The sequence below is a fragment of the Pempheris klunzingeri genome, chromosome 15 (assembly GCF_042242105.1).
Source record: "Pempheris klunzingeri isolate RE-2024b chromosome 15, fPemKlu1.hap1, whole genome shotgun sequence".
Lineage (NCBI taxonomy): Eukaryota > Metazoa > Chordata > Actinopteri > Acropomatiformes > Pempheridae > Pempheris > Pempheris klunzingeri.
The window spans coordinates 17218984-17244616 of record NC_092026.1 but is presented as its reverse complement, the minus strand read 5'-3'; the positions used below and the strand labels follow the sequence as shown (position 1 = coordinate 17244616).

General features: G+C 41.1%; 1 protein-coding gene across 1 annotated transcript in view; it reads left to right on the top strand.

The window, feature by feature from the left end:
- The window catches only part of LOC139213851 (disco-interacting protein 2 homolog C-like), a 204915-nt gene that overhangs the window by 140345 nt on the left and 38937 nt on the right, over window positions 1–25633 (top strand). The window contains exons 6-12 of the mRNA XM_070844515.1: window positions 1698–1853; window positions 4720–4839; window positions 6909–7106; window positions 15177–15268; window positions 19422–19532; window positions 22039–22162; window positions 24754–24863. Of these exons, the coding sequence (XP_070700616.1) occupies window positions 1698–1853; window positions 4720–4839; window positions 6909–7106; window positions 15177–15268; window positions 19422–19532; window positions 22039–22162; window positions 24754–24863 (911 nt within the window). The remainder of the gene's footprint in view (window positions 1–1697; window positions 1854–4719; window positions 4840–6908; window positions 7107–15176; window positions 15269–19421; window positions 19533–22038; window positions 22163–24753; window positions 24864–25633) is intronic.

The following is a 25633-nucleotide window of genomic DNA, read 5'->3' as shown; positions in this document are numbered from 1 at the left end:
GGCAGCTTTGAAACATCAGGCGCACCAGATAGGCTGAAGCACAATATAAATGTAGCACAAAAATAGGGGGAGAAACGACCTAAAAACGAATGTTAAGGTGTGGGTGTTGATGGAAATGGAGTTATTTTTTCCTCAGAGAAAGGCAGGCGTCGCGGTTTGTGGCGGCGGGTTTGAGACGAGAGATTCGTGAAGACACGGTGATCATTGAGAAAACGACTGATGGATTCTGAAGGGAGTTGTATTGCTGGTTCTGGTGGATTTTCTTTGTATATTTGTGAAGTGTGTCAGATCAATAAGTCCCAAACATAATTTTCCTGAAAGTGCCTTTGCAGGGAGTCAGTGTTAGATGATCCAACCACAGATTCTTATGGTCTAACTTCTCACGGTGTGTTTTAGCTGCATGTTTCCAGCCAGTTTTACTCCTTTTCTAAATGCCACTTGTATAAATAGGTTCATAGATTTCATTTTCAGCCAACTATTTTAGTTAGTTTAGTTAGTTAACACATTGTCCATTGGAGAGTATCTTTTATCATTTATACATCTGAGAATAAATAACTGTATGTTGAGGATTAAACTTCACTTCAGCTGCAAACTGAAGTCGTTCTAGTTGCTGTCAGTCTTTTTCTGTTATGCTCTTAAACTGATATTTTAACAGACACCACAACTGCTTTCTGGACTTACAGTTCAACTGACACATCAGCCGATGCATTTTCAGCACTTACTCGTCCATTGATACTTTAACTGACATTTAAATGCCACCTCTACTGTTAACCGCTTATGCTCTGTTCACACTAGAAGCAGCAAAGTCATGTCATACAAGTCTTTTTCAATGGAAGCTGCAATGCTAATGTTCATATTGACGCCTGATGCACGAGCAACCTGAACTTTTTTCCATTGCACCAATGACACGGTGGCGCATTAATCCAATCATATGTTTTTGTTTCATCATCTCTCTCTCTTATTTAGTTCTGATAGCAAGTTAAATTTCGCCTTACTGTCGATGTGCCCTCCACTAAGGCAGGGGCCATCCTTCCTGTGCTTCAGGACACATACGCGCATATGCTGCTAAAACAATGTGGTTGTATGCAGCCCAGATCACATTCAGAGGTGGACTTGGGTGCATCCACACCTGTAGTTAGAGCTGTCCGCTGGCGATCACCAAAGATGTTTGTTAATGCAGCAGGTCTGAACGGGGCCCACTGATATTGTCACTGAAATCTTAAACGACACACCTGCTCTTATCACTTACACTTCAAAAGACAACTCAGCTGGTTTCAGCAGTTGCCATGAGCAACTGAAACTTCTGCTCATTGTGGTCGTCAAACCTCAACTGACAGTTCAACAACTTCTGCTCTAACTGTTCGTGCCAAATGCCATTCCAGAGGGAAATTATAGGGAATTGTAAGCCTTTCTGTAGTGTTCATAGCTGCAATTTTCAGCACAAATGAGCAGTTAATATCCATTTTCTAAAGTTCTAATCTAACTAATCTAATCTAAAATGGTTTAGAATCATTTCCATGTATTATAACAGTGGGATGTCCATTTGAACCGCACAATGAACATTAAACTCTGACATGTAGCACATTGTCTAACGAGGCTCCATTAAAAATGTTTTAACAGCAGGAAGTGTGGGTGTGTGAGGGAACTAACCAGGCCTTCCTTCCCTCCTCGATCCCCCCCGTTTTCTCACATCCCAGAGAACCACTCTGCCCCTCCAGATGTCACCGGCTACACCAACAACACCGCCACCGCCACCGACGGGATCCAGGTGGAGAGAGCCCCGGGCGCCGGTTCCACAGCGCAGAGACAGACGCCCAAGTATGGCAACGCCGAGCTGATGGAGACCGGAGACGGTGAGTCAGGGCTGGGACAATCATCTGGGAGAGGAGTTTGGTGGGTGGCAGAAATAACTATATTAGAATATATCATAACTATAGTACTTTATTAGAGACTGAACACCCATATTCCTTCATTGCAACCCATTATTTTGTATTTTTCATGGCTTGAAACTTGACACATGAAGGTTCTCTTATTTAATGGTGACAGCACTTAAATATATCTAGCTTAGTTAATGGCTTATAACATCGACTTGAGCTTATTGCATCAACACAACATCTTTTTTGGGGACAAAAACAATTATGAGCCGTCCTTAAATCTAAAGAGGCAGCTTGGCTGAAGGGGAGGATCCTGTTTTCCAAGAGTCTCTGAAGCAGGGTTCCCATTCAGTTATTCAATGCAGATTTCAATGCATTGAATTCTAAACATATTGTATAAACAGCAGTTGTTTGGAAGATTAAATATCTTTTAAAAAGCTCTCTTTAATGTTGAATGATGTCAGCGACGCACATCCCTAATAAGACATGACCCGTCATACAAACCATTCAGCGAGTGAGTCCTGCCTCCGGATGTTCTGTAGATTTTATGTTTTTTGTAAAATATCTGTTCAAAAAACCAACATTTTCTTATGTGCTGCAGGGCTGATTATTGACTCTAAATGCAAGTTTTTGTATCCAAAACTTAGCGTAGACTCGCTGTTGTGTCTGCTCTTCAGCCTCAGGCCCGGGTTAGGGGTCTTATGGATAAACCAGCACATCCATGTGTGCCTCCTCCCTGCGAAAACATGAAACCTTAAAATCTCTAGTCTGACTGGAAGAAAGAGCCACTGAGGTGCCTTTAAACAAGACACAACTCCAGCTGCTCCAGTGGAGTATTAATGTGTTTTCTTGTTTCATGTGCAGAAAGTTGTTGCTGGAAAAAATGTTTTGCAGTCTTGGGAATTTTAAAAAGAAAGTTTTAAAAGAAACTTTCACTACTTGCTTTAACTGTGCCTTTCCTCGCCTACATACAGAATTTGTTGATGATATCTATTGTTTTTTTCACAACTTTGCAGATCTCATAGTTTTCCTGATGTTCATTATATTGCATCCAAAGATGAAATGTTATATACATGAATTAATCTTTATTTTTATTTCATTTTCATTTGTATTCTTATGAGAGGAAATAATGGTCCAAAAAATCTAATTTGTCATATCATCATGTTCACTTTAGTGATAAAACTCTACATGAGGTGGTTTTGTCACCACAGTCAATGTGTAAGTTCTGCTTGATGGTTCATGTCTGAGCAAAACAACGAATCAGAGCATCCAGAATTTGACGCCTCCTTCTGTCGCCTGATTTGTCGTCACTCAGGGCTGCATCAGTCGGCTCTTTTAACAATAATTTAAATGTTTTTCAGAATTAGATCAGATGAATCCAGATATGTAGGTAGACTCCTCAGAGGTGACTGAGGACGCTGGTTTGCTTGTTTCATAGCTTCATTGTTCCCTCCTGGAGGGACATGAGGCTGCAGCAGACTTAGAGTTATCCATCATCATACTGAGATCGATGGCGCCGTGGACGGCGATGTTGAGCGCCGCTCACAGCGAAGCAGCTCGACAGATCAGGTGCCTGAGTTTACAGATGGGAGCTTATTGGGGTGTTAAAGGCTAAAAGAGACGCAACAAAGCTGATGCTATCAAAACACTGAGAGGATTTTATTAGAAATTATAAATCACTGTATTTGTATTGTATCTCTATTTGTATTGCTTACAATAATTCTTGTGCCTTTTTGTTTCCAGAGGTTTGGACTTTTTTACAGTTTAACCTTTGACTCAGAGCAGAGATTTAACTTTAGTTTGCTTCCCTCTAGTTGTTCCCTCAAATAGTTTTTACATCTTAATTTATTCACTTTTAAGGATTATGCATCATTCTTCTGGTGTTTGGAGGCATCTCTCAACTATTACAGGCCCATGAAACAATGCATATGCAATGTGTAATCAAATTTGCACTCAATGTGCACCAGCAAAATGTATGTATGTGTGTGTTATGATCAGATAAAGAAAGTAACAGATATATCATTTTTAGATTTTAATGAAATCAGAGCATTATTTTTGCACAGAACAAATACTGTGTTTCTTTATGCTCTTCCATCTTTGTTTGGAGCACTTTGTCTCTTGTTGTTTGAGCTACACACTTTTTGTGTTTTAATTCTTCATATTTTATGAACTGGTCTCTATTTTCCATCTGACCGGGCCGACTTTGCAGAAACTCCCAACATGTGAGACTGTTGAGTGAGAACATTGTAAGTCAGCAAAACGTCCTGTAAATGTTCACTCTGTTTGTTTACTATGTGTTCACACAGGAATACAAAGTTTTGTGGGGCCAAAAATGAACTCCTGACTGTTGCATCCAGAGGCTTTCACTACCTGCTGCCCCCACAGAATTTTACAACACACCTGCTTCATCACGGACATTTTGCCAAAGCTCTGTTATGTCTTCAGTTCACCCGGCTGCCGAGTCTGCCAAAACATCTATTTGCATCCAGGTCTCAGCACTTAAGCTTCCATCCCGCCTCTGCGTCTTAAAATCAGCCTTAATGAAAGAGCAATCTGTACCCACACCTCATCTCTTATGCCATTTTCACATCCCCCATCACCGGGTGTCATGTTCAGCAGCGGTCTCTGTTGATTGCTCACTTGAGGAGATGTGACACTTAAATGTAGATTTACAACTTGGGGTTGTTTTTGTGTGTATTGTGCAGATGAAGCAGTGGGATGCACTCTCAGGATATCGCTCCGTGGAACCTGAAAGCGGCGACGACTTCACGCGTGCACCCGTGAAAGCACAATTAGGAGTTCAGTGTTGGACTTACATTAATATTTGTGTGTTCGTCCTCTGCAGGTGTTCCAGTCAGCAGCAGAGTTTCAGCCAAGATTCAGCAACTCGTCAACACTCTGAAGAGACCCAAGCGGCCGCCGTTAAGAGAGTTTTTTGTTGACGACTTCGAGGAGCTCCTGGAGGGTAATAACCTTACTCTCTTTATTAAGAAAAATATATGAAGTTAGGTCTAATGCATCTTTTTAGAAGCATTTTCAACAAGCTGTTCTTGTCTTGTGCTTGTCTTGTGTATTTGTTGATTCTTTTTATATTTTGTGTCATATTACATTATATAATTTTGTTGAGTGATTGATTATTGATTGTTAGGCTGCTACCTGCAAGAGTATTTCACAACAAAGGAGAAGAAAAAGTGTTGAAACAGTGCCATAGATTGCAAAGAGATCAGAGTATTTGCAAGTTTTAGCTCTTGAACTACGTAGTACATTACTTTGGATTCTCTGAATGGATTTTTCCTACAACTACAGGCAGCTGCTGTGGTTCATGCTCTGTTCATCCTCCTCATCTATCTGTGTTTCTGAGCATCAATTCTGCACTGAATGTGTGTTTCACAATGTTTCATTAATTTTCAGTGGGAATTCAGCCAAAGTGCTGATTGATTTAAAATGTCAGGACCAGATAAGAGTAACATAACTTTGACTTTTTTTTTTGAATTTTTGCATTTATTAGGATCTCCATTAGCGTACGCCATGATGCCAGGTAGTGTTCCTGGGGTCCAACACAGAAATCACACATTTTAATAAACAATTACGTACATTTTGTGTATTCAGACAACATTCAGACAGCCATCATCATCAAAATTCAGACACCACAAAGATGAAAAGCAGGTAGTGAGCAAGATGAGTCATCTATTTTGTTCATACTGTTAATTGGTTTGGCTTTGGCTCTGTGAATTACAGAGATTTGAGGAGATTTGTCCGAGGTCTCGGTGGTAAAATATACCCTTAACTGGCCTGTCTTGTCAAATAGTTACGTTCACTTATGATGTACTTTGTTTCTGAAGATTTAAGTTTTGTGTGTCAGCTAAAGGATCAATAATAGACGTCATACTGTTCATAAATAAATAGAAAGAGTCTAACTGATTAATTTTTCTTTTTGTTTCCAGCATCAAAAGCTGCCGAGCCAGAAGTGAATTCAGAATTTAAGCATGAATAGCAAATGTTGGAAAGACTAAGCTTAGTTCAGTGTGCCACAAAAAGGGAGTATCAAAGAATCCGACTCAACAACAGAAGCATAACACAGTAAATTTGCTAAAATGATGATGACGAGGTTGTAAAAACGAATAGACTCTAGACCAACTCCTTTTATGAGCGTGTGTACATACACGCTGATCTCTATTAACAGATATCTGCGTATTAATGCAAAATAATTCAGGCAAGAGACAAGATGGTATCAGAAGCATTCAAGTTTCCGTTTGTTGTCCAAGTTGTCTTGAACGATCAGTTTTTAGCAGGCTGTGGTTGTATTCAGGTAAACATTCCTGTAAGAACTCAACAGGGATCATCTGACGATATTTAGCTTTTAAGTAGCTTTTAAAAAAAATTGCATTCTACTACTACTAATAATGACAATAGTAATAATAATAATGATAGTAATAACAAAACTTGATTTTTGCTTTCATACACAAAATGCTTTACAACAAGGAAATTACATGCATGAAACAGACATATAATCAACATAAAAACAAATTAAAATCATCAAAATAGAATACATAGAATGCATGATATAGAATGGAAGATCAACTTATTGGAAACACAAATAACAAAATGAATGAAAACAAGTAAAAATAAACAGTACAGAAGCTGCATAAAATCAAGTAAAGTTTGATTTTCCGGGGGCATCAGTGCAAAGCAAAGTGCAAATGGAATTTCAGGCCTGAACGAAGCAGAGCGAGTTAAAGTGCAAAGATAAGTTTTTAGCTTTTATAAAAATAATCAGTGAGCTGGCTTACCTGGTATCTGCAGGTAGTGTGTTCCATGGTTTCTGGGCGTACAGTGACAAACAGTGATCGACTCATCCAGGAGAAAGTCTTGCTCTGGTTTTCCCTGAACCGCTGGCCCATGAGAATAACATGCACAAATAATATTTCATTATTGTTCATGTTTTCAGAGTGCACCTCTTATGTATAAACATCTTGTCCTTTGGTCAACAACACATAAAATTGTTAAGTCTCTCATTCTACTGTCCTCCTACAGTTCAGCAGCCAGACCCCAACCAGCCCAAGGCGGAGGGGGCCCAGATGGTGGCCATGCGGGGCGAGCAGCTGGGCGTGGTGACCAACTGGCCCCCGTCTCTGGAGGCGGCCCTGCAGAGGTGGGGCACCATCTCCCCGAAGGCCCCCTGTCTCACCACCATGGACACCAATGGGAAGCCGCTCTACGTGCTCACATACGGTAAGAAAAGCCTCAGCTCAGGTCAGGAAGGACACATGTCCACTGTCATTTGTTTCTCTCTAACGTAGGACTTCTCTTGTGAGACCAGTGAATTGTTGGAGCTTTGCAGTTCCATTTCCAAAAATAAACTCCCTTAATGCCACATTTTGGGATTTGTTAGGCAGCTGAAGGAGAATGTTGAAATATATGGATTTTAAAGACGAGTTTCACTTGGTATTTTTCAAAACAGTGCTTCTTTGATGAATTCCTTTGAAATATTTAAGCATATTCTTCAAAAATTCAAAAAAGAAGCAACATTTCTCAAATGTTGACCAACCAGAAACAGCAGCTGCACAAGAACTTCATCTGAATAAAATAGATTTGGTTGAAATTAGGAATTATAAAATCAGAAAATATGAAGCATGATCACAAATCTGCTACTTGACTTGTTTTCAGTAATCTAGCTGTGTTTGTGTGTGTGTGTGTGTCTGAATGTGTGTGTGTGTGTGTGTGTGTCTGTGCCATAAAAATGGCATCAGGACCTCCATCCGTTTTTCCTGTTTTTCTAGTTGTTAAATCAGAAATGGATTAATTAGACATGCAGTTGGTTGAATTGCGACTGTGTTTGATGAGTGGAATTAATGTTGATCAAATATATGAATCAAAGTCGTGATCCGTGACTGTAATTTAACTGATTTTCTGTCAACAGTCAGTATGAATGCTTCCAGTATTTCTTGGTGCTGTTGACGTTACTACACTGAAATTTATGCATCATGAAAAATAATTGTTTTTACGCATAAACAAACGTGTGACAGCCCACATGACCTCCCTTCACCCCAAATCAGTCATCATAGCCAATCAGTTCTCAATATGCTGCCGCAGCTACCAGATCACCACTAAAGATTGCTGTTGTACTATATGAATACATATGGGGTTTTTCTTTGAATTAGTTCCCCTTTTTTTTTTAAGCACACTTAGCACACAGGCTGATTAACTGAAGAGCCAAACAATGTTTAACACCCGCTGTGTGAACATAATTCCACTAATGGCAGCCTGGCAGAGCGCTAAGCACATTAGCAAAGTGTGAAAAAGACACTTTTAAGAAAGCTGCTCTGCTACACAGGGAGGGAATGTTTTTCATCCCAAAGGCCAGAATATGTTTTTAAATACATTATTTTCTGAGTGACTTACAGGACAATCTTTGTAGGTCAAACCAAACTTTTGTGCTCAGGACGGGAGGATTTCACTCTTCACTCCATAGTTCAGTCATTTACATGTATCTAAAGACCTTTTTACTGCAATAATATGGGCGTTGATTGTAGATTCTTTCTGTCCTAAATAGTTTTTTTTTTCAACCAGGCATGTCTGAAACTGTTTCAGACGTTAAGTTTGGATCCTTAAGTGAAATGTTTTGCAGAGATGCTGACATCTGACGGCTCCTTTCTTTGCTTAAAGAACCGAATGAAAAAGAGCTTGATTAGTACCTCTGCCCTGAGGAGGGAGGCAGCGGAGCCATCAAATGAAGCCTTAATGGCTACATCACAGGCCACGCCAGAGCTGACATGCTCTTCTTCTAAAAAATAAATCACACATCAGAGCATCGATCTATCTATAATAGAATTATTGCATGCCTTGCATTATTATATCATGCAGTAATATAGCGTTTAGAGATGTGCATTTCAATTAAAGATACAGTAATATTGGAGAGAGAGAGCCGGATAAGAGCCAAGCTAACCCAGCTGCTAACTAAGATCCTCGTTAATGTCCGCTTGCAGGAAGGTTGACTGGGTGAAATGGGCCTCAGACTGCCTAAGCAATGAAAGATCAGAGACTGAACTGTTCCCACATCTTTACAGAGACCAGGCTTCATCTTAACACCCCGAATCAATCGACTGCCCCCATGGCCCATATATTATATCCATATATTGTGCTTTATTCCATGTTTTCTCCTTGTGTGAGGGACTTAGTTAACATCTGGTTGTGAATTCTGTCACAGACGATGGCGATAAGTTAAAATATTTTAACTCTGGACAATGTTGTCTTCCATTTGCCAATATTCTCAGCTGACAGTCCTGCTCTGGTCCACTAAAATAATGTCTGTTTGCTGCCTGCGGTCTGCCTGAATTCATGTGAATGCAGCATTAGTCCCGGCCTGAAGTTGGGCTCTGGGTCGGGTCTCGGTTATAAGGTACCTGTGAGAACCTTTACGACAAGAGACTACCAAGCAAGTTAAAGAAAGGCTCAGTAATGAATAAATAAATACAAAAAATACATTTATGCCACAGAGTATCTGCCATCATCACTTCTAGTTGTGGTTATTAATACTGCTATCAACAGGTGAAGTCTGGCTATAACTATAAATTCCCACAGCAGAGGCTGCTACAGCTTGACTGCCTCAAACAGAAGTATAAATTTACTTTTAGTCTTGAATCTATCAGAAAACAAAGCAGGCATGGAAGAAAATAAGTCTTTCGCAGCCAGAAGTGAGAATATAAAGACACAGCAGATCATCCGAAATGTGTATCACCCGCCTCGCCTGCAGCGCTGCCGCCGTCCCGGCTGCCCAAACACATCCACTGCGTCTGAATCCGTCCTTTCCACAGGTTCACGCCACACTTCACCTCCACGCTTTTTTGTTCAGCAGCTGGAGGCTGCAGATCCGAGTTATTCATCTCCCAAACGGCAGCGGAGAAAATGGCTTCGGGTCCGGAGGGTGTAAAGGGATTTTGCCGCAGTGAGCAGAGCTGCTTCTCTCAGGTCCTCGTGAATTTAGAGTCGGACCTCCCTGCTGCACAGCAGAGAGAATGAAGTGACACCAGGAGGAAACCAGACATGCAAACACACACATATACATCACACAGGCGTGCACACACATTTCAACACAGAGGTTTAGAGAAGTACTCCCATCCTCTACTTAAAACTACAGTAAACCCAGAATGATGGTATAAAATAGTAAGTAAGGAAGTAAAATGTAACCAAGTATCAAGTATAACATATTCATTGTGAAGAAAAGCATATTGGAGCGTGGACTTTCATTCTTGGTCTCCATTTGCTGCTTTTTCCCGATGCTTTCATCAGTCTTTCACTGTTTTCATCATCCACTTGGAGCTGTTTTTAATGTTGCTTTGTCACTGTTAAAGAAGAAGGGAGAGAAAGGGAATAATAGCAACAAGGAAAGAAGGAAATTTCAAAAAAGGTGACAAAATAGCCTGAAAAGAAGAAAGAAAACAGGAAGGATGGAAATAAAAAGGGGGAATCAGATTCAGCAAGAAAATAAAGAAGAACAATGAGGAAGGAAAAAAGAGCATGTAATGGAAACGTAACAAGAAAAGAATAAGGAGGGCAGATGAAGATGAAGGGGGAAACAGAAAAAGGAAGGAAATGAAAAATAGATATTAAGGAAAGAAGAAAGGAAAAGAGGATGAAAGAAAATAATGGAAAGACAAAAAAACAGGATGATGGAAATAAAGACCACTGACATAAGAGATTTCACAAAAAGTATAAGAGTTTTTTTACACACAGATGACAAATGGCGGCAGCGTCATGTTTCACAGGTGATTGTTGGGAGAGCAGCTCAGTACTGAAACAGGCCTTAGTCACTCCAGCTGTCAGATAAATGAAGTAAAAAGTACAAAACGATAATTCCCTCTGAAATGTCGTACAGGAAAAGAAGAAAGTCTCAAAATTTAGAATTTCAAGTCCAGTACTTGTAAAGTACGCAGCTACTTCCCACCGCTGTCGACGCTGGTTTCATTTACATGTATTCCTACCACACAGTCACACACAGACCTCAGAGGATTAACGTGAACGGGCCACAACTTTGTCCCGTGAGCATCAACTTTCTTCAAATAGGCGTAGAGTGTGTGTGTGTGTGGTGTAAGCAGATACACTGATTTGTGAGTGAGCTCTCAGCTGATGATGAGGCGATATGAGTGCTCACCAGACTGTGAAATGTCTTCAGCCAGCGCTCAGGAGGCCTCCACCAGAGAGACAACAACATGGTGAGACTGTGTGTGTGTGTGGTGTGTGTGTGTGTGTGGTGTGCAGTGCTGGATCTAAATCTCCATCTCTCTCCATCTCTCTCCATCTCTCTCTCAGTACCTTCCTTTATCTCTCATTCCTGTGGCGTTCTCCCTTTGATGTCGGCCGACAAGGACAAACTTGTTTTGTTTCTTCCTGTCGAGCCGTCCTCCGTCCCCCCTGGAGAACAGAGAGAATTCATGATACCGAATTCTCCCGCTGTCCTTAAACTCAACCCTCACCACGCTGCACTGCAGATAACCCCACGTAATTGGCAGGAGAGAAACGTATTTCTCCTCATAAAGAAAAGTTTCAGACGAGCCAACAGTGTCTCAGAGAGCTTTGATCCTGTAAACAGCACGGCTGATGTTATTTATCAGCAAATCACTGCGTCGGTTAAGACATTTTGATTTCTGTCCAGCATGTGGAGGACACATGAACTTTTCAGACTATGTGTGCTGTGTTTTGATCTCCTTCTTTGATTATCCTTTGCGTGTGCATATGCTTTTGTTTGAGGTGTTTTCATGTAAACTAGAAATCCTGCCTGACAGGAGCTGCGAACAGAATCTTTTATAATCATCAACTCCAGGGTATTCATCAGTGGACAAAGGCAGAAGTCAGACACATATATAGTCCACCTAGAACAGGTGTACTATTGTCATTGTAGTTGAGCAGGATTTCAAATCGACTGGATAATGGATCCGAGGGAGGGAGTCATAGTCACCTCTCGGAGAGTTGGAGACGTTATCAAGTCACTGCTCTGGAGACAGGCTGATATCTAACAACAACCAAAGTTAAAACAGTCTATTAAAGCCCCAAAAAATCCATAAATGCATCTGGAATGAAAAGAGCAACGAAGTGAAATCCATCAGTCAGTGTGAAATATTGCTCCACTGCAGAGATGTGTTATCCTTTTTGTCACTGTCTTTCAGAAAGAGACAGTTTTGTCATTTTCTGAATGTAGCTCTCAAATGGTGGATTTCTCATTTCAGAGCAAAAGTACCCTTTGAAATCAAATTTAGCTAGATGACTGGACAGTTTGCTTCCCCTCTCCTTGGTTTCCTAAGACAAAATGCTGCTGATTAAATCTGGAGCTGCTGCTCTCTGATTTGGACTCTGCAGGAGAGATACTTTCTAACATGCTGGCGGGAGTCCTCTCCTCTGATTGTCTGAAATGTTCTCCAGCTGGAGGATGGCTGGTTGTCACCTCCAGGGTGCCCACTATTACCTCTGAGATGTCTCTCAGCCCTTGAACCAGACATCGCAAACCTTTTTCATCCAAAAAGTGATTCAAGGTCACTGCAGTAGCTCCTGTGCACCTACACAGAAAATATGAACTTCCATGGATTCATGCATATTTCCAGTTTGAGATGAATTGCCCACCAGGGAGCTCCCCTGTGAACTACGTACCATTAAGGGCTTGTTTTCTGCATTTGCACCACCATATAGGAACACTGAAGTGACGTAAGCTGTCCAGTGGTTTGTACAGCAACGTCACGCCTGGATGAGTCAAAATCGCGTTGTGTTTCTCCCATATATGCTCTGTGTAGCCTGGACTGTCACTGGTCCATGTCTCTGCCATGTTTTCTTCTCTTTTTGTTTTGTTGCAAGCTGTCGTTTGTAATTTGTACTGTTTGTTCTTTACACAGCTAACGTAATCACTGTATACTTAAGTCACGCAAGGTTTCTCTGATACTGGGAGAGGTTCTGCTCTGAAGTAGGACCTGAAAAATCCCTCAAAACGATGTCCTAAGAACTACGGTCATTCCCAGTTCTCGCAGTGTGGACACGATAAAAAGAGACCGGGTTCTCCAAATGCTCATAGAACTATCAAAAAGTTCCTCCAGTTCAAAAACGCCTCATTACTCATAACTGTCCTTGTAACCTAGTGAGCTTTAACCTGCTTTTACATGATCAGCATCAAATCCCTCAAAAGCAATTTGGCATCAGCAACCTGCAGAGCGGTGGTTCATAACCTTTGTGTGTTAACTCCCAGGGTGTTATAGGATCAATCTGAGAGGTCATGAGAAGGTCGAAGCTACACACGACAAACTGTGTATTTTGTCAAAATATTCAACAATCTTTGCTTTTGTGTGGTAAAATACGGCAGTTTCACCATTTAAGGCCTCTAAAGACTATTCACATGAGCAGGTATTGTTTCGCTTTAAAGGGTCACACGTCAAAATCATTGCCAACCAACGTGAAGCACCGAGTTCCGATGCTTTGAGTTTGACTTGTTTTCAGTCTAACTGCCACAGATTGCTCCGGTTGAGGCAGAGCAGCTTTGCACGGTGCGCGTGTAAACCTGGAGGAACGGCAAACTCTTCTTGACTCAAAGAGTGCATGACAGAGGCAGCACTGAGTCAGCTGATTTACATTTTATATGCACATGTTGATCCATGGATTAACAGGATCGCCTCAGTTCAGACTTTAAAATGCGACGTGGATGACGTGCTGCTCTGCTCTGAGACGGGACCAGAAGCTCAGGATACGTCGATGCTGTTCTGTTGCCTTACTCATCACTCTGACAGCAGGTTTTAGTGAATCAGGCTGAACTCAGCAGCACATTCCTGTAGGGACTGTGGGCCTGAACGAAAACAGCATATGAAGGGAGTGAAGTACTGTAACAAACTTAAAGCTGCACTAGTTTATTTTTATGTTAAAGGTGAATCTAATGATCACTTATAATATAAAAGGGCCCAGTTTGTAGGTGCTTTATAGTGACTCTCAGTTGGTTTGTTTTTTACAGCTCGAAGCTTTACTGTCGTGATTCAGTCTCACAGCTCTCATCATTTCCAGCAGCAACAGGCAGCTTTTTTTGAGTGAAAAAGCTCTGATAATCTCACTGCACACTTCCTGCAAAGCAACAAACAGCCCACAGACAAACTTAGCAACATGCTACTGAACACAGTGGAGAATTCAGACTTTTGTCAGGGGTTGGTAGAGGCCAAAGCAGAGCTAAAAGGAGTTAAAGTTGGACACAAACATGGCACATCTAGCAGTTGCTAGGCAGACTTTTGACAGTTCAGTAATTATTTTCTTTTTTTGATTTTGATAACACCTTTTATAAAGCTTAGTCACATTTACTGTAAGTGAGTCACTGTTTGCTTTGTTTTTGTCTCCTAACTGTCAATTTTCCTCATGGGATCCCAGAGCTCTCCTGTCCTCCAATTCATTAGCTCTGACAAACATCAGAAAAACCTAATTTAGTGTGAGAAACAACAAGGAATTCACGCTGGATTGCTCATGCATAATATCTGCGGCTGCCAATCTGAATTAGGAAAAAAAAGCAAAGGATGGAAATTGATTCTATTGTTGTGAGTTACGGCGTTAATGAACAGAGTCGGCTGCGCCTGGCAGGTGAAATGAAAACTGATCAGAAAGATCTGATAACATTATTTCACTTAATATATACAGGGTGATATATAAAGCAGCCGCTATTCTGATAAACACCTCCTATGAAGTGAAAAGATTCCTCAAATTGCTTCTTAAACTTTTTAGTTTGCTCTTTTAAAAAAGGGTTGGCCCTCATTGCCTAAAGATGCTTGAGCACTGAAATAAAAACTAAATACATTCATCAACATGCCGAAACTGTTTATCACTGTAATTATATACTGATGTGTCCTATATGACTTCCTCCCATGTGCTGTGGTTTTGTCTCTCTGTGTAAAGTATCACTGAACATGGATCCAATTATACCGCAGCCATGACAGGGGGGTTGGTTTGCCAGATGTTATGAAATCTATGTGATCATCTCCATGCTAGTTCACCCGCAAGGTGAAATAATGTGTTTTAACACTGAGTGTCATGTCAGTGCAGTAATTTCTTGCATATGGGAGCTCATGTTGCCATCCTTTGTTCCACTGTACAAGCCTAAGAAAAAAGTCCAACAAATTGTTCTTTTCATAAGACACCAAACAGCTGCCTGACAATCAACCTTTTTTATAAATTATCCTGTATCCTGGACTTCTGGAGTCATTTTAAACCTTCTACAAAGAAAACTGGTTTCATATTACCTCCCTGTGCACTTTGTATGGTATAATAATAATAATTCTATGTGTCTGGCTTTAGGAAAACTGTGGTCCAGAAGTGTGAAGGTGGCCTACAACCTGCTGCACAAACTGGGAACCAAACAGGAACCACTGGTCAGACCTGGAGACCGGGTGAGTAAAAGAGAAGAGAAAAACAGAAACAAAAATTGGGGGCAAAAGGTTAGAGTGATATCCCAACTTGAGGCTCAAGAGCTGGACTTCAGTCAAATACTCCAGTCTGCATGTCGAAGTGTCCTTGGACAAGACAATGAACCTCAACCTATTTGTTTCTGTAACTGGGGAAAAGACACTGTCACTAAGAGCTGCATACGGTAGCACAGACTGGACCAAGTGTGGACAGCAGCACTAATTTGGAACTGATTTGGGGTGAGGCTGAGCAGGTGAAGTCAGCAAGACACTGGACCCCAAATTGCATCATTGCCTTGCATGGTAGCTTGCATTTATAAAGCGCTTTGGATACAACAGTGCAAACAATCCTAATGAGTGGGGATAATCCACTGATGTTTTAAGTTTCTACAGGGACAGATTTTTTTGGCAAAAAGCAGTTTGAATGAGACACATTGTTAGTTCAATTAATGCTTTAAGCTTCTAAAACGAATGCCAGTTCCAGTTTCAGTTCCCATCCTCCTGTATTGTCATGGAAGCAGACATTTTAGAGACAGATCTCTCAAAACCAAATGAGAAAGTGTTGTTTTTGGTCATTTGGGTTAACTGACCCTTTAACGCTCTGCTCTGCTGGACTCAAAGACTTCAGACCTTTTCCTGTGTTGTCTCTTTGCTTTCCGTTACTGTTGAAGTTACTCAGAGAAAAGCAGCCGTTTACTGACATCAACAATCAAGGTTTTTGGGTTCGGGACAAAAATTGTCGGCAACCCAACATGTGGTGATTACTCAGTGTTCTACAGACGGACACACGTGTAGTCCTTCCTTCCTTCCTTCCTCTCCTGTCAGTATAATCATCACATCACACTCAGGGCCTCTTTACGCAGCTCTCCACACATGAACAGACGCTCGTGCTGAAGTGGAAAAGGTTCAGTAACAGTCCCACATGAGTCTGCTGTCATGTGACTCTCCCTGCGCCTCTCTGCTCTCCTTCTTCTTCTCCCTCTTTCATCTTTATTTTAAACTCAATTTCCCACTCGGATGGAGACTTAGTCAAGACTGGCACGATGCCAGCGCGCGCGTGTGTGTTTTATGTACCTCAGCCGGAAGGTTGTGTGTTTTAATTACTGTACTTTTTCTTCCTGCTCAGTGTGAATTACAAACTGGTCTTTTTCACAATTTCACCAAAGTTATAATAGGTTGTAGGCACAGAAATTACAGTGGGAGGGATATGTCTTGCAGGATGAACACAGAAATTTGTTTTACAGAGTGTTTAGACGTGCGAGGAGATTTAATTACAGTAAGAAATGATAAAGAAGCTGTTGGTTTTCTGAAAATACATTAGAAGTTGTAGTGCAATTCCACGTGGAAACACAAGCTCACAGCAGTTTGAGGGAATGAGCCCAGTGAAGAATCAGATTTGGTTTGTAGATGTGATTTGACTTTCAGAGCCAAGAAATGTTTGAATTTCAGATGGGTGACAGCATGTTTGATTTGATTCTTGATTGTTATGTCAGGTAGTGTTTTTCTAAATGAGTTAGAGGCCAAAGGCAGGACATATTATGTGTAAAAATCCACATGGATGGATGGATGTCAACATGGCGACAAAGCAGAAGTGAGTTTGGTGGCGACTGGCTGGACTGATGTCAGCATTCATCCTGTTTTCCTCCAGAGAATCCGGCTCAGCTCCTCCTCCAACCACTCAAATAGACTTTCTAACTGGCTTGTTGAGCTTGTTATCATCTGTCTGCACACAGAAATATAAAAGACGGTGCTAGCAACATCTGTGGCTTCTTGTTGCAGATGTTGAAGCCTCTTAGGCTACATTAACTCTGCAAGCATCAGTGTTGAATTCAGATTTATCGCTCAGATCCTGATTTTTGTTTGGCTGCTCACATTATTTTAAAAAATGTGGCCAGTAAATCAGATTTTAACGTGACTGGTCCCAGTCCTGAACTTGGTCATGTGCACACAATAACAATAACAAAGACATCACATGCAGCACGTTGGTGTATGGAAGTAAACTTGGAGGCCACTGAAGTCAGCGTTTACAGTTTGATTTATAAGTTGACGATGATGAGGATAGAGAGATTCAAATTTTTAATTCTGGGTTTTTGTGGAGCGATGGCTGCTCCTTCTGTACGAAGGTGTGTGTGGATGCGGAGCAGCGGTTGGTTGGTTGGTTGGATCGTGCCGTGAACAGCTTCACAGAAACAGATTTTATCCAAACTTTCGGGTTGTAAAGGGGCTTCTTTTAACTCCGTCTGTCAGCGTCTCTCCACAAGACGAACATCGGTCTAGAGTGACGAAGAAGTTGCACGAAATCCCATATGACTGTTCACACAAATCAGTGGCCAAAATCAGAATTGAAGTGATCAGATTCCATGTGGTTTGTGCTGTTCACACTGTTCTGAGAAAAATAAAATTGCGACACATAAGAGTAAAAGAAAAATCAAATTTGGGCCCGCTTTTGCTTGTAGTCTGGACATAGCTGTCGCCTCTGCTGGAAGTAGAGGTGTGTTCCCAGTCCACTCCAATCCGTCGTCCAGGGGGTATTTATAGGAGTGAACCACCTCGACGCGCTCCCCCTGGATGGATACAGAGGAGGCTTCATCCAGAGGAAGTCCACAATCAGCTCCGTCATCTTGCTAATGTTCAGTGAAAGAAAATAAACCACCAGTTTTATCTTTGTAAAGTGTTTACACAGAAAGACATTGTTGACTCTCTCACACAGAAACAGAGTGTAATTTCCCCTCCACTCTCACTGGTATCATCTACAGATGAAACCTGAACGGCTCCAATGAGACCTGCACATGTCAACATTAGTCCCAGCAAAGCATCATTACACCACTCTTGTTCACTCAGGGGCACTTAGCTGATAGCTTGGACCTCTACACACACACACACACACACACACACACACACACACACACACACACACACACACACAAACATATCCAGTCTAGTCTTGTATATGGAAGCTATTTAGCAGCACTTAACCTGGAGTTCACCGCTATCATCACAGCGTGCAACTGGAGCCAAACTGGATCCAACATGGCCGAGCAGGAGATAAAAGCTGTGATGGTTTGGTGTTATGGAGAAAATATGGAAATATGTTTCAGGTGTTATGGCGTAGATATGACCTTCTGATGATTCAGCAACGAGGAAACCTGTGGTGAAATGTACAGGATAAGCAAAATTAAAATTCTGTTACTGTTCTCAACAGAACGAGCTGTTTGGGTTAAAGAGGTCAAACTAAATCTAATCCTTCACCTGTTTTTAATTGATTTACTTCAGTGTGTTTAGCATTAGCTGATTCCATGGGGGATTAAATGTGCATTAATGCAAAAGCACATTTTGCTGTTCAGTAGCATTTCTCAGTACCAAAGATTGGTAATGTGCATTTCAGGTGTATGGAAAAAGGTGAAAAAAACACTTTTTTCTTGGCTTATACTATATTTATTTTCTGTTTTTCACAGTTTATCATTCTGATGTTCTTTGCGTTACATGTAGAGGTTTGTTCTCATATTTGCTGCTCCTTTATAGCAGTTAAACGTACCCTCGCTGTGCATGTAAACCTGTTTGAACTGAAGTGAAATGAGCTGGAACAGAGCAGAAGCTGCTGAACAGAGAGAATAGAGAGAGCCAGGAGAGGCTGGGATAGTGGAGAGAAATGGAGGAGAAGGAAGGTAAACAGTGTGATGGTTGATACGCACACTGATTGAGAGTAGAAAGCAATACAGTAGCATTTTTGGTAGAAAAGAGAAGTTACGAGGGAAAGGACTTAGAGAGACATTGACCAGATGCCCCCTGAAAGATTTGTGCTTTATTCTTCTGTGATAAGACTGAACGTCTGGCTCTCTGGCGACAGTCCATATCGGATCATCTTTCTGCATCACACACAACACAGTTTTTTGGTTTTTTTCAGGTCTAAAATGTCCACTGACTGTTTTGATGGAAACTGTTTTAGAGGTTTAACACTTTATGATCGTTTTTCTTCCTATTCGTCACCCAGCTGTACATTTTAGATACAAATTTAGGCTCCAGGCAGCCAACTAGATCCTGTGTAACAATAGTTAATGTAACTATACTATATGACTTTCTAGGAATACTTCTCACCTCTCCCCTCTAACTCGTTTCTGATGTCTCCTTCTGCCATTAGGTGGCGCTGGTCTTCCCAAACAACGACCCCGCTGCCTTCATGACAGCGTTTTATGGCTGCCTGCTGGCTGAAGTCGTCCCCGTGCCAATAGAAGTCCCATTGACCAGGAAGGTAAGCTGTCATGGTACACAACTTCAGCCCAAAACTGACAAATTCAGTCCGAAGGTTAACGTGTGATTGAACCAACGTATTGTGCTCATATAATCAACATTATGTGACATTATATGGACAGTAACAAAGATTCATTCAGTCTGAGATTATTCCCAGTCAGCGTTAAGCAAACACTGGTTTTAAAGTGAGTAAAAAAAAAAAAGGAACACTGTTGCACAATTTAAAAACTAATCTCTGTTTTGTAAATCCAACTTTATTGATTTAAACTGAAATTAAAAAGAATTTAATCAATATGTAAACGCTTGTATCCATAAGTTAAAATAAATAAATAAAATCAAATAGATTTGCACGTTGTCAGGACCTAGTGAGTATGAAGAAGAAACTATTTTAACTGTTAACTCTGTGCGAGTTTTGGTGCAACCGAATCAAATTTAATCAACTTTTAGAGTAAAAAGTCAACTGGTTTTTAAAAAGTGCTTTAAATTCAAGCTTTACTCATTTTAAGCTAGTTTTAAAGTTTGGTGTAAAATGAGTTAGTTAAAGTTAAAACCTGGATTTTTGCAGCTTTAAAAACTAATGTTTGTTGGTGTAACCCAGCCATGAGAGGTGTTATTTATAATATACCTATGGGATGAAACACCTGTCAATATAATGCAATTTAACCAAAAATACACTACATTTATCTGTGGTGCAGAATCACAGAGGTCTCCATACACTTCTCCAGAACACAGCATACCTGCAAATACAATAGTTCTGCATATGTGTGCTGTAAAAATGAAAACAGAAAACATGTCGAATAACAACAGTAAACAAATAAGTTTGTAACAGGTATCTAGAACTTGTAAATTGGTTGTTTGTGTGTAAAAGTAAAACTATATTAGAGCTCCTCTCTGGCATGGCGTCAACAAGAGCTGAACATTATCAGCTTTACAAACAGGATTTGTTTCAGTTTTTTAGTTGTGTTGTGTTGTTCTAATGTCCCTGTCCTGTCAATTTCCCAGCTTTCTTCTTTGTGTGTGCAAAACGTAGCGTTTCTGGAACCATCCGACCCTGACTACTAAACATTCTGTTCAGATACGGCTGATTTGCATGCCGCCTAGATTACGCTATTTATCAGAATAAAGAAGAAAGATTTAGTGTATCTGCAAACAGGTGATGGTAATGGAGAGTTTCAGTTTCAGAGAGTTTTAGTTGTTTGACGTCAGGCGCTCGGAGAAGTTTTTGTTGCCATTTCTTCTTTTTCTTCATGTCAAACAGCATTAGTGAGCTGAAAAGAGGACACGCAGCAGGGTCGAACAGCACTAATTTACACCAGTCAGTGGGGCTAATTCTCCACCAGGGGACTGTATTAAAAACATGAGTCATCCAAAGCGTTGTGGTGAGTCATGGTGCAGCACAGAGCACCATGAGCTCTGCCGAGGTGTAATCACAGCCAAATGTCTCTGGTGGTGTTGTAGGTTTATTTGACTCATAGTTTGGACTGACTGTCACGGCGCACTGTAATGTCCTCTGGGAGGAATCAGGGGGCCCAAACTGTGTGTCAGAGCCGGTGGAGGTCGGAGTGTGGCTCTGCTGAGTTCAGCCTTGTGAAAAATACGTTTTTTCTGCCAATCAGTGATAAAAAGATACATTAGTAGATAAAGAATAGATGCGTACATTAAGAAATAAAGGGATAGAGAACAAAGCAGACTGCAACTCTAATTTGAATTTAGCAGGTTTTCATAAATTATTCAAACTCATTGAATCACTCTGGCGCAGAACGGGGAATTTCTGTTTTATGTATTCATATATTATCTGCTGTTATAGCATATTATTGCAACATATCTTAAAAGGTGAACTGTGGTATTTTAAAACATGGGCCCTATTTTTACATATTCTGGTGTCTAAATGACTGGTAGGTACAAAAAGTTTTGGTACATTGCCTCAGTAGGCAACTGCTAACTGGCTGCAATGGCTGCAATGTAGATCCACTAAAGGTGTTTTAGCCACTGACAGGTTTTAACACATTAATTAAGATCCAAACTAGCCCTTTAAAATACCAAAGTCCCATAATAAGACAAACAACACCAGCAACTCCTGTGCTCCTATTGTCATACACTGTAACATGCTTATATTTTTCCAATATCATCAGGTCATTTTCGGATCTTCGCCCTAAAAGAAATGAAATATGTACTCTACAAAACACAGTCCACAGTCCACGGTCCACAGTCGGAACTGCCAAATGTTTTTATCAGCTTTCTGCAAAGCTTCTGTTTCCTGTTACAGATGCATACAACACATGTCTTGGCTTAATGTTGGGATGTTTTTCACCAACGTGAACCTTGGGAGGTGTAGTTGATGTCACTCAACCAGATCGTTCCTAACAGTGTTGTATTGATGATTCAACCACAAAAAGTTTCATCCAAGCCATGAAACGTCTCCTACTTTAGGACCAAGGAGAAGTTGATGATTGATTAGAATCCAGTTCAGATGATGAATCACACTGGATGTCTCCGTCTCTCTCCAGGATGCCGGCAGTCAGCAGATCGGGTTTCTGTTGGGGAGCTGTGGAGTGATGGTGGCCCTGACCAGTGACGCCTGCCATAAAGGGTTACCCAAGAGTCCCACTGGAGAGATCCCACAGTTCAAAGGTCTGTCTCACACACACACACACAAACACACAGCCTATCATTGCACCTGTGCACATACCGGCATTGAGTTTATTTGTGCCAACGTGAACAACCACTATGTATTATTTGACCATAAAAACATCATCATAAACAGTATTAGAAACTCTATAAAACACCACACATTCATTCCTTTAATAAATTCAATTGATATTATTATGGCAAGTTATTTAAAACATAAAACATCGGGGGCCACCAGTTCCAAGGCAGAAATAAGTCCACACACAAATAAATACAGTAAACACACGTGACAAACATACACACACACGCACACACACATACATGTTGCTATCCTTGTGGGGACTTCTCATAGCCACAACGTATGCTGTAACTAAAAAACACTAACCTAACCTTAACCATCACCAGACTAATATTTTGACACTTTTAGTTTTGTCAATAACAACAACATGGTCCAGAAAAACATTCTTCCAGTGGGGTCCATCCAAATGGCCCCACAAAACAACGAGGGCCCCATAATACAGTTTGTAATACAAGAGCACACACACACACACACACACACTCAGAGGTTAAAGTGTGGTCATGCATCTCTTGTTTCAGCACAGCTTTCCTGTGTCTCTCCGTAGGATGAACGGACAGACTGATGGCAGCTGACAGCTAGCGAGTCATGGATGGCAGGATAGAGAGAAACAGAAGAAGAGAGAGAGAGGGAGAGGGAGAGAGAGAGAGAGGGAGAGGGAGAGAGAGAGAGTGGGAGAGAGAGAGAGTCAGTGAATTAGAATTGCAAATCGATGGGGAAGGAGGAGGACGAGAGAAACAGAGCGGATGGAAAGAGAGGGAGGATCTCCAAGTGATTAATAGCCACTGTTTGCTTTTCAGTAATGGATGTATAAATAGCAACATGATGCCGCCAGATTTACTGCTCCTCACTCAGCATGGATTTAGGACTCTGTGTGTGTGTGTGTGTGTGTGTGTGTGTCTCATTAAGGTGGAGTGCTCCTCATATTGATCAGCAGGGTTTAAACTCATCTCATTCACATGGCTGATTGTCTCTTCTGTCTCAGTGCCTGGGAAGGAGCAGCCAGCAGCACTAATTCAGACATTAACAGCCCTCATACACTCAGAATTTTACATTCACTCGGCACTGAGCAACGCATCCTCGTTATGGTAATAATCTGCCTGTACAGGAGCAGAACTTGATACGTGTAGATGCTCCACATGTCCAACACCATCCTCAAATTCAATGACGAAATGTCAGAAATGCCATTTGAATTTAGGCAAAGATTTTACCCAGAAAACATTCAAGTTTTCAATTTAGTCACATTGTCAAACAATATGTCTGGAGTTGGTCCAGTAGATTGCCTCCTCCAGCAACCAAGTACCGGCGACAATTGCACCCAATCAAAGCACACCCTCTAAAAGTGCTTATTCTGACAGCATTATGGAAAGGATCCCTACAGAGATAGACCTGGAAGATACTTTTGGTTTAACCTGAAACAGCCGTTAAATCGCTGTCTTTAAAGCCACCGGACTCCATTAGGAAAAATCTGTAATTTTACCTGCAGCACACAAGAGTTGCTGGTTTAGTGCTGCCTTGGTTGGTTAGTTTGTTTGTGTTATCATGTGTTACACAAATATTGTGTTGGATCCAAACTAACCCTTTATAACGCCAAAGTCGCATAATAACACAAACAAACAGACACCGAGGTAAATAAGCAACTACAGTGTAAAAATTATTGTTTTGTCAATGGAGTCTGGTGGCTTTAAACTGAACTATGTAACAGCAGTTTCTGATTAAGCAAAAGGATCTTCCAGGTCTATCTCTGTAGGGATCCTTTTTATAATGCTGTCAGACACTTAGAATATATGTATAATGTATATAATAACAACCTGAGCCTGTCAGTAGCCACTGTAGCTCGTTCACTGCCTGTTCTCGGCTGCTGGCTGATCTGCTGGACCAGTGGACTCAGGTTTAAAATACAGAAGTTATTATTGTTAGTTAAGGTTGTGCTAAAAGAAGACTTCAGTAAATAATGAATAAGATGCCATGTTACACTTCCAATTATTTTGTCTGTTATAGAAGCTCTATTGACCATTAGTGTATTATTTCCAGAGTAGTGCATCATTCCCAGGAGGAGCATCTTTGGTTAAGTGACGTTTACCAGTTTCATGGACATAATGAGCCTTTGGCAGGTGCCAAATGGGGGCTGTAGTCTCCTTTTTAGATATTCATATATATTTAAAGGGATGCAAGGGCTGTTGGGTTGTCCCTGGTAGAGCTGGCTATATTTTGTGTAGCGTGCATGTTTGTTCATTTTATATTTAGCGTCTTCAGACAACTTTTTTACTCCGTTATGACCAAAGAAAGCAAACTGTGAATCCAAACCCAATCCCAGCGCCAGTAAAAGCCTGTTTCTAGTCCCAGTCCCGCTGAAATGAGGTTTAGCAGGTAAATCAGGGAGGATAATCAAGATCCATTTTTAACTTGTTGAAATAAGGACATCCCTGACAGTCCCAGAGCCCCCGACATCCACCTGAAAACAGTCCTGGAGCGTTGGAGACATTAGGATGTTTGTTTTGTGTCCCTGTGTGTCCAGGCTGGCCCAAGGTGCTGTGGTTCGTCACAGAGTCCAAACACCTCTCCAAACCTCCCCGGGACTGGTTCCCACATATCAAGGACGCCAACCAGGACACCGCCTACATCGAGGTAACACACACCCACACACTGATCCAGACGCTGAAGCGTGTTTACTTTGAGGCACTAAAACATTTCCACTTGTGTAACCCCAATCTTTACTTTCTAGTGAATGGAAATCAATGGTGCTACATGTCTTTTGGATTAGAGTCGCACTGTTTCTGTACCGGTCAATGCTTTCCCCTCGTTTGGTTGATTTGAATTCACCTGACGTCCCTTTTAGCTGCTGGGCAGTAATTACAGCAGCAGCGAGGTGAAATGTCTCCTTGATTGCACCGAGGATTGAAAAAGGCTGAAAGGAAAATGATGAAAGTAGAGGATGATTGAAAAACGATCAACCTTTTGTTTTGAACAGAGGCTGCGTCCCAGACAGTCGAGACAGATAAAATTACAGTTTTTTCTTTTCCTGTGGCTGACAGAAATTTGTCTTTTGTATTTTTCTGTAACACAAACTCCTTTTTCGTGAAATAATGTTTCAGCATGATTCATAACTTTAATAGCAGCCCATAATGTTCCCCATTTGTCAGGTAGGGTCCAGACTTTTCTGACAGAGGAGATCTTATTTTGGAAGAATTCTAATCTATTACTGTCGACTCCGCAGCCCTCAGATGTCATTTCAGTTTTGGGAACTCATGAAAAAATCTTAAATTCATCACTCAATATTTCTACTGCTGATTCTGGCTTCAGAAAACACATTCATATTGTTATCAGTGTTGACTTGGTTATAGTTGACTGACAGCTGACTGACAGCCAACATGTCACACACAGTATTTTGACTCTGA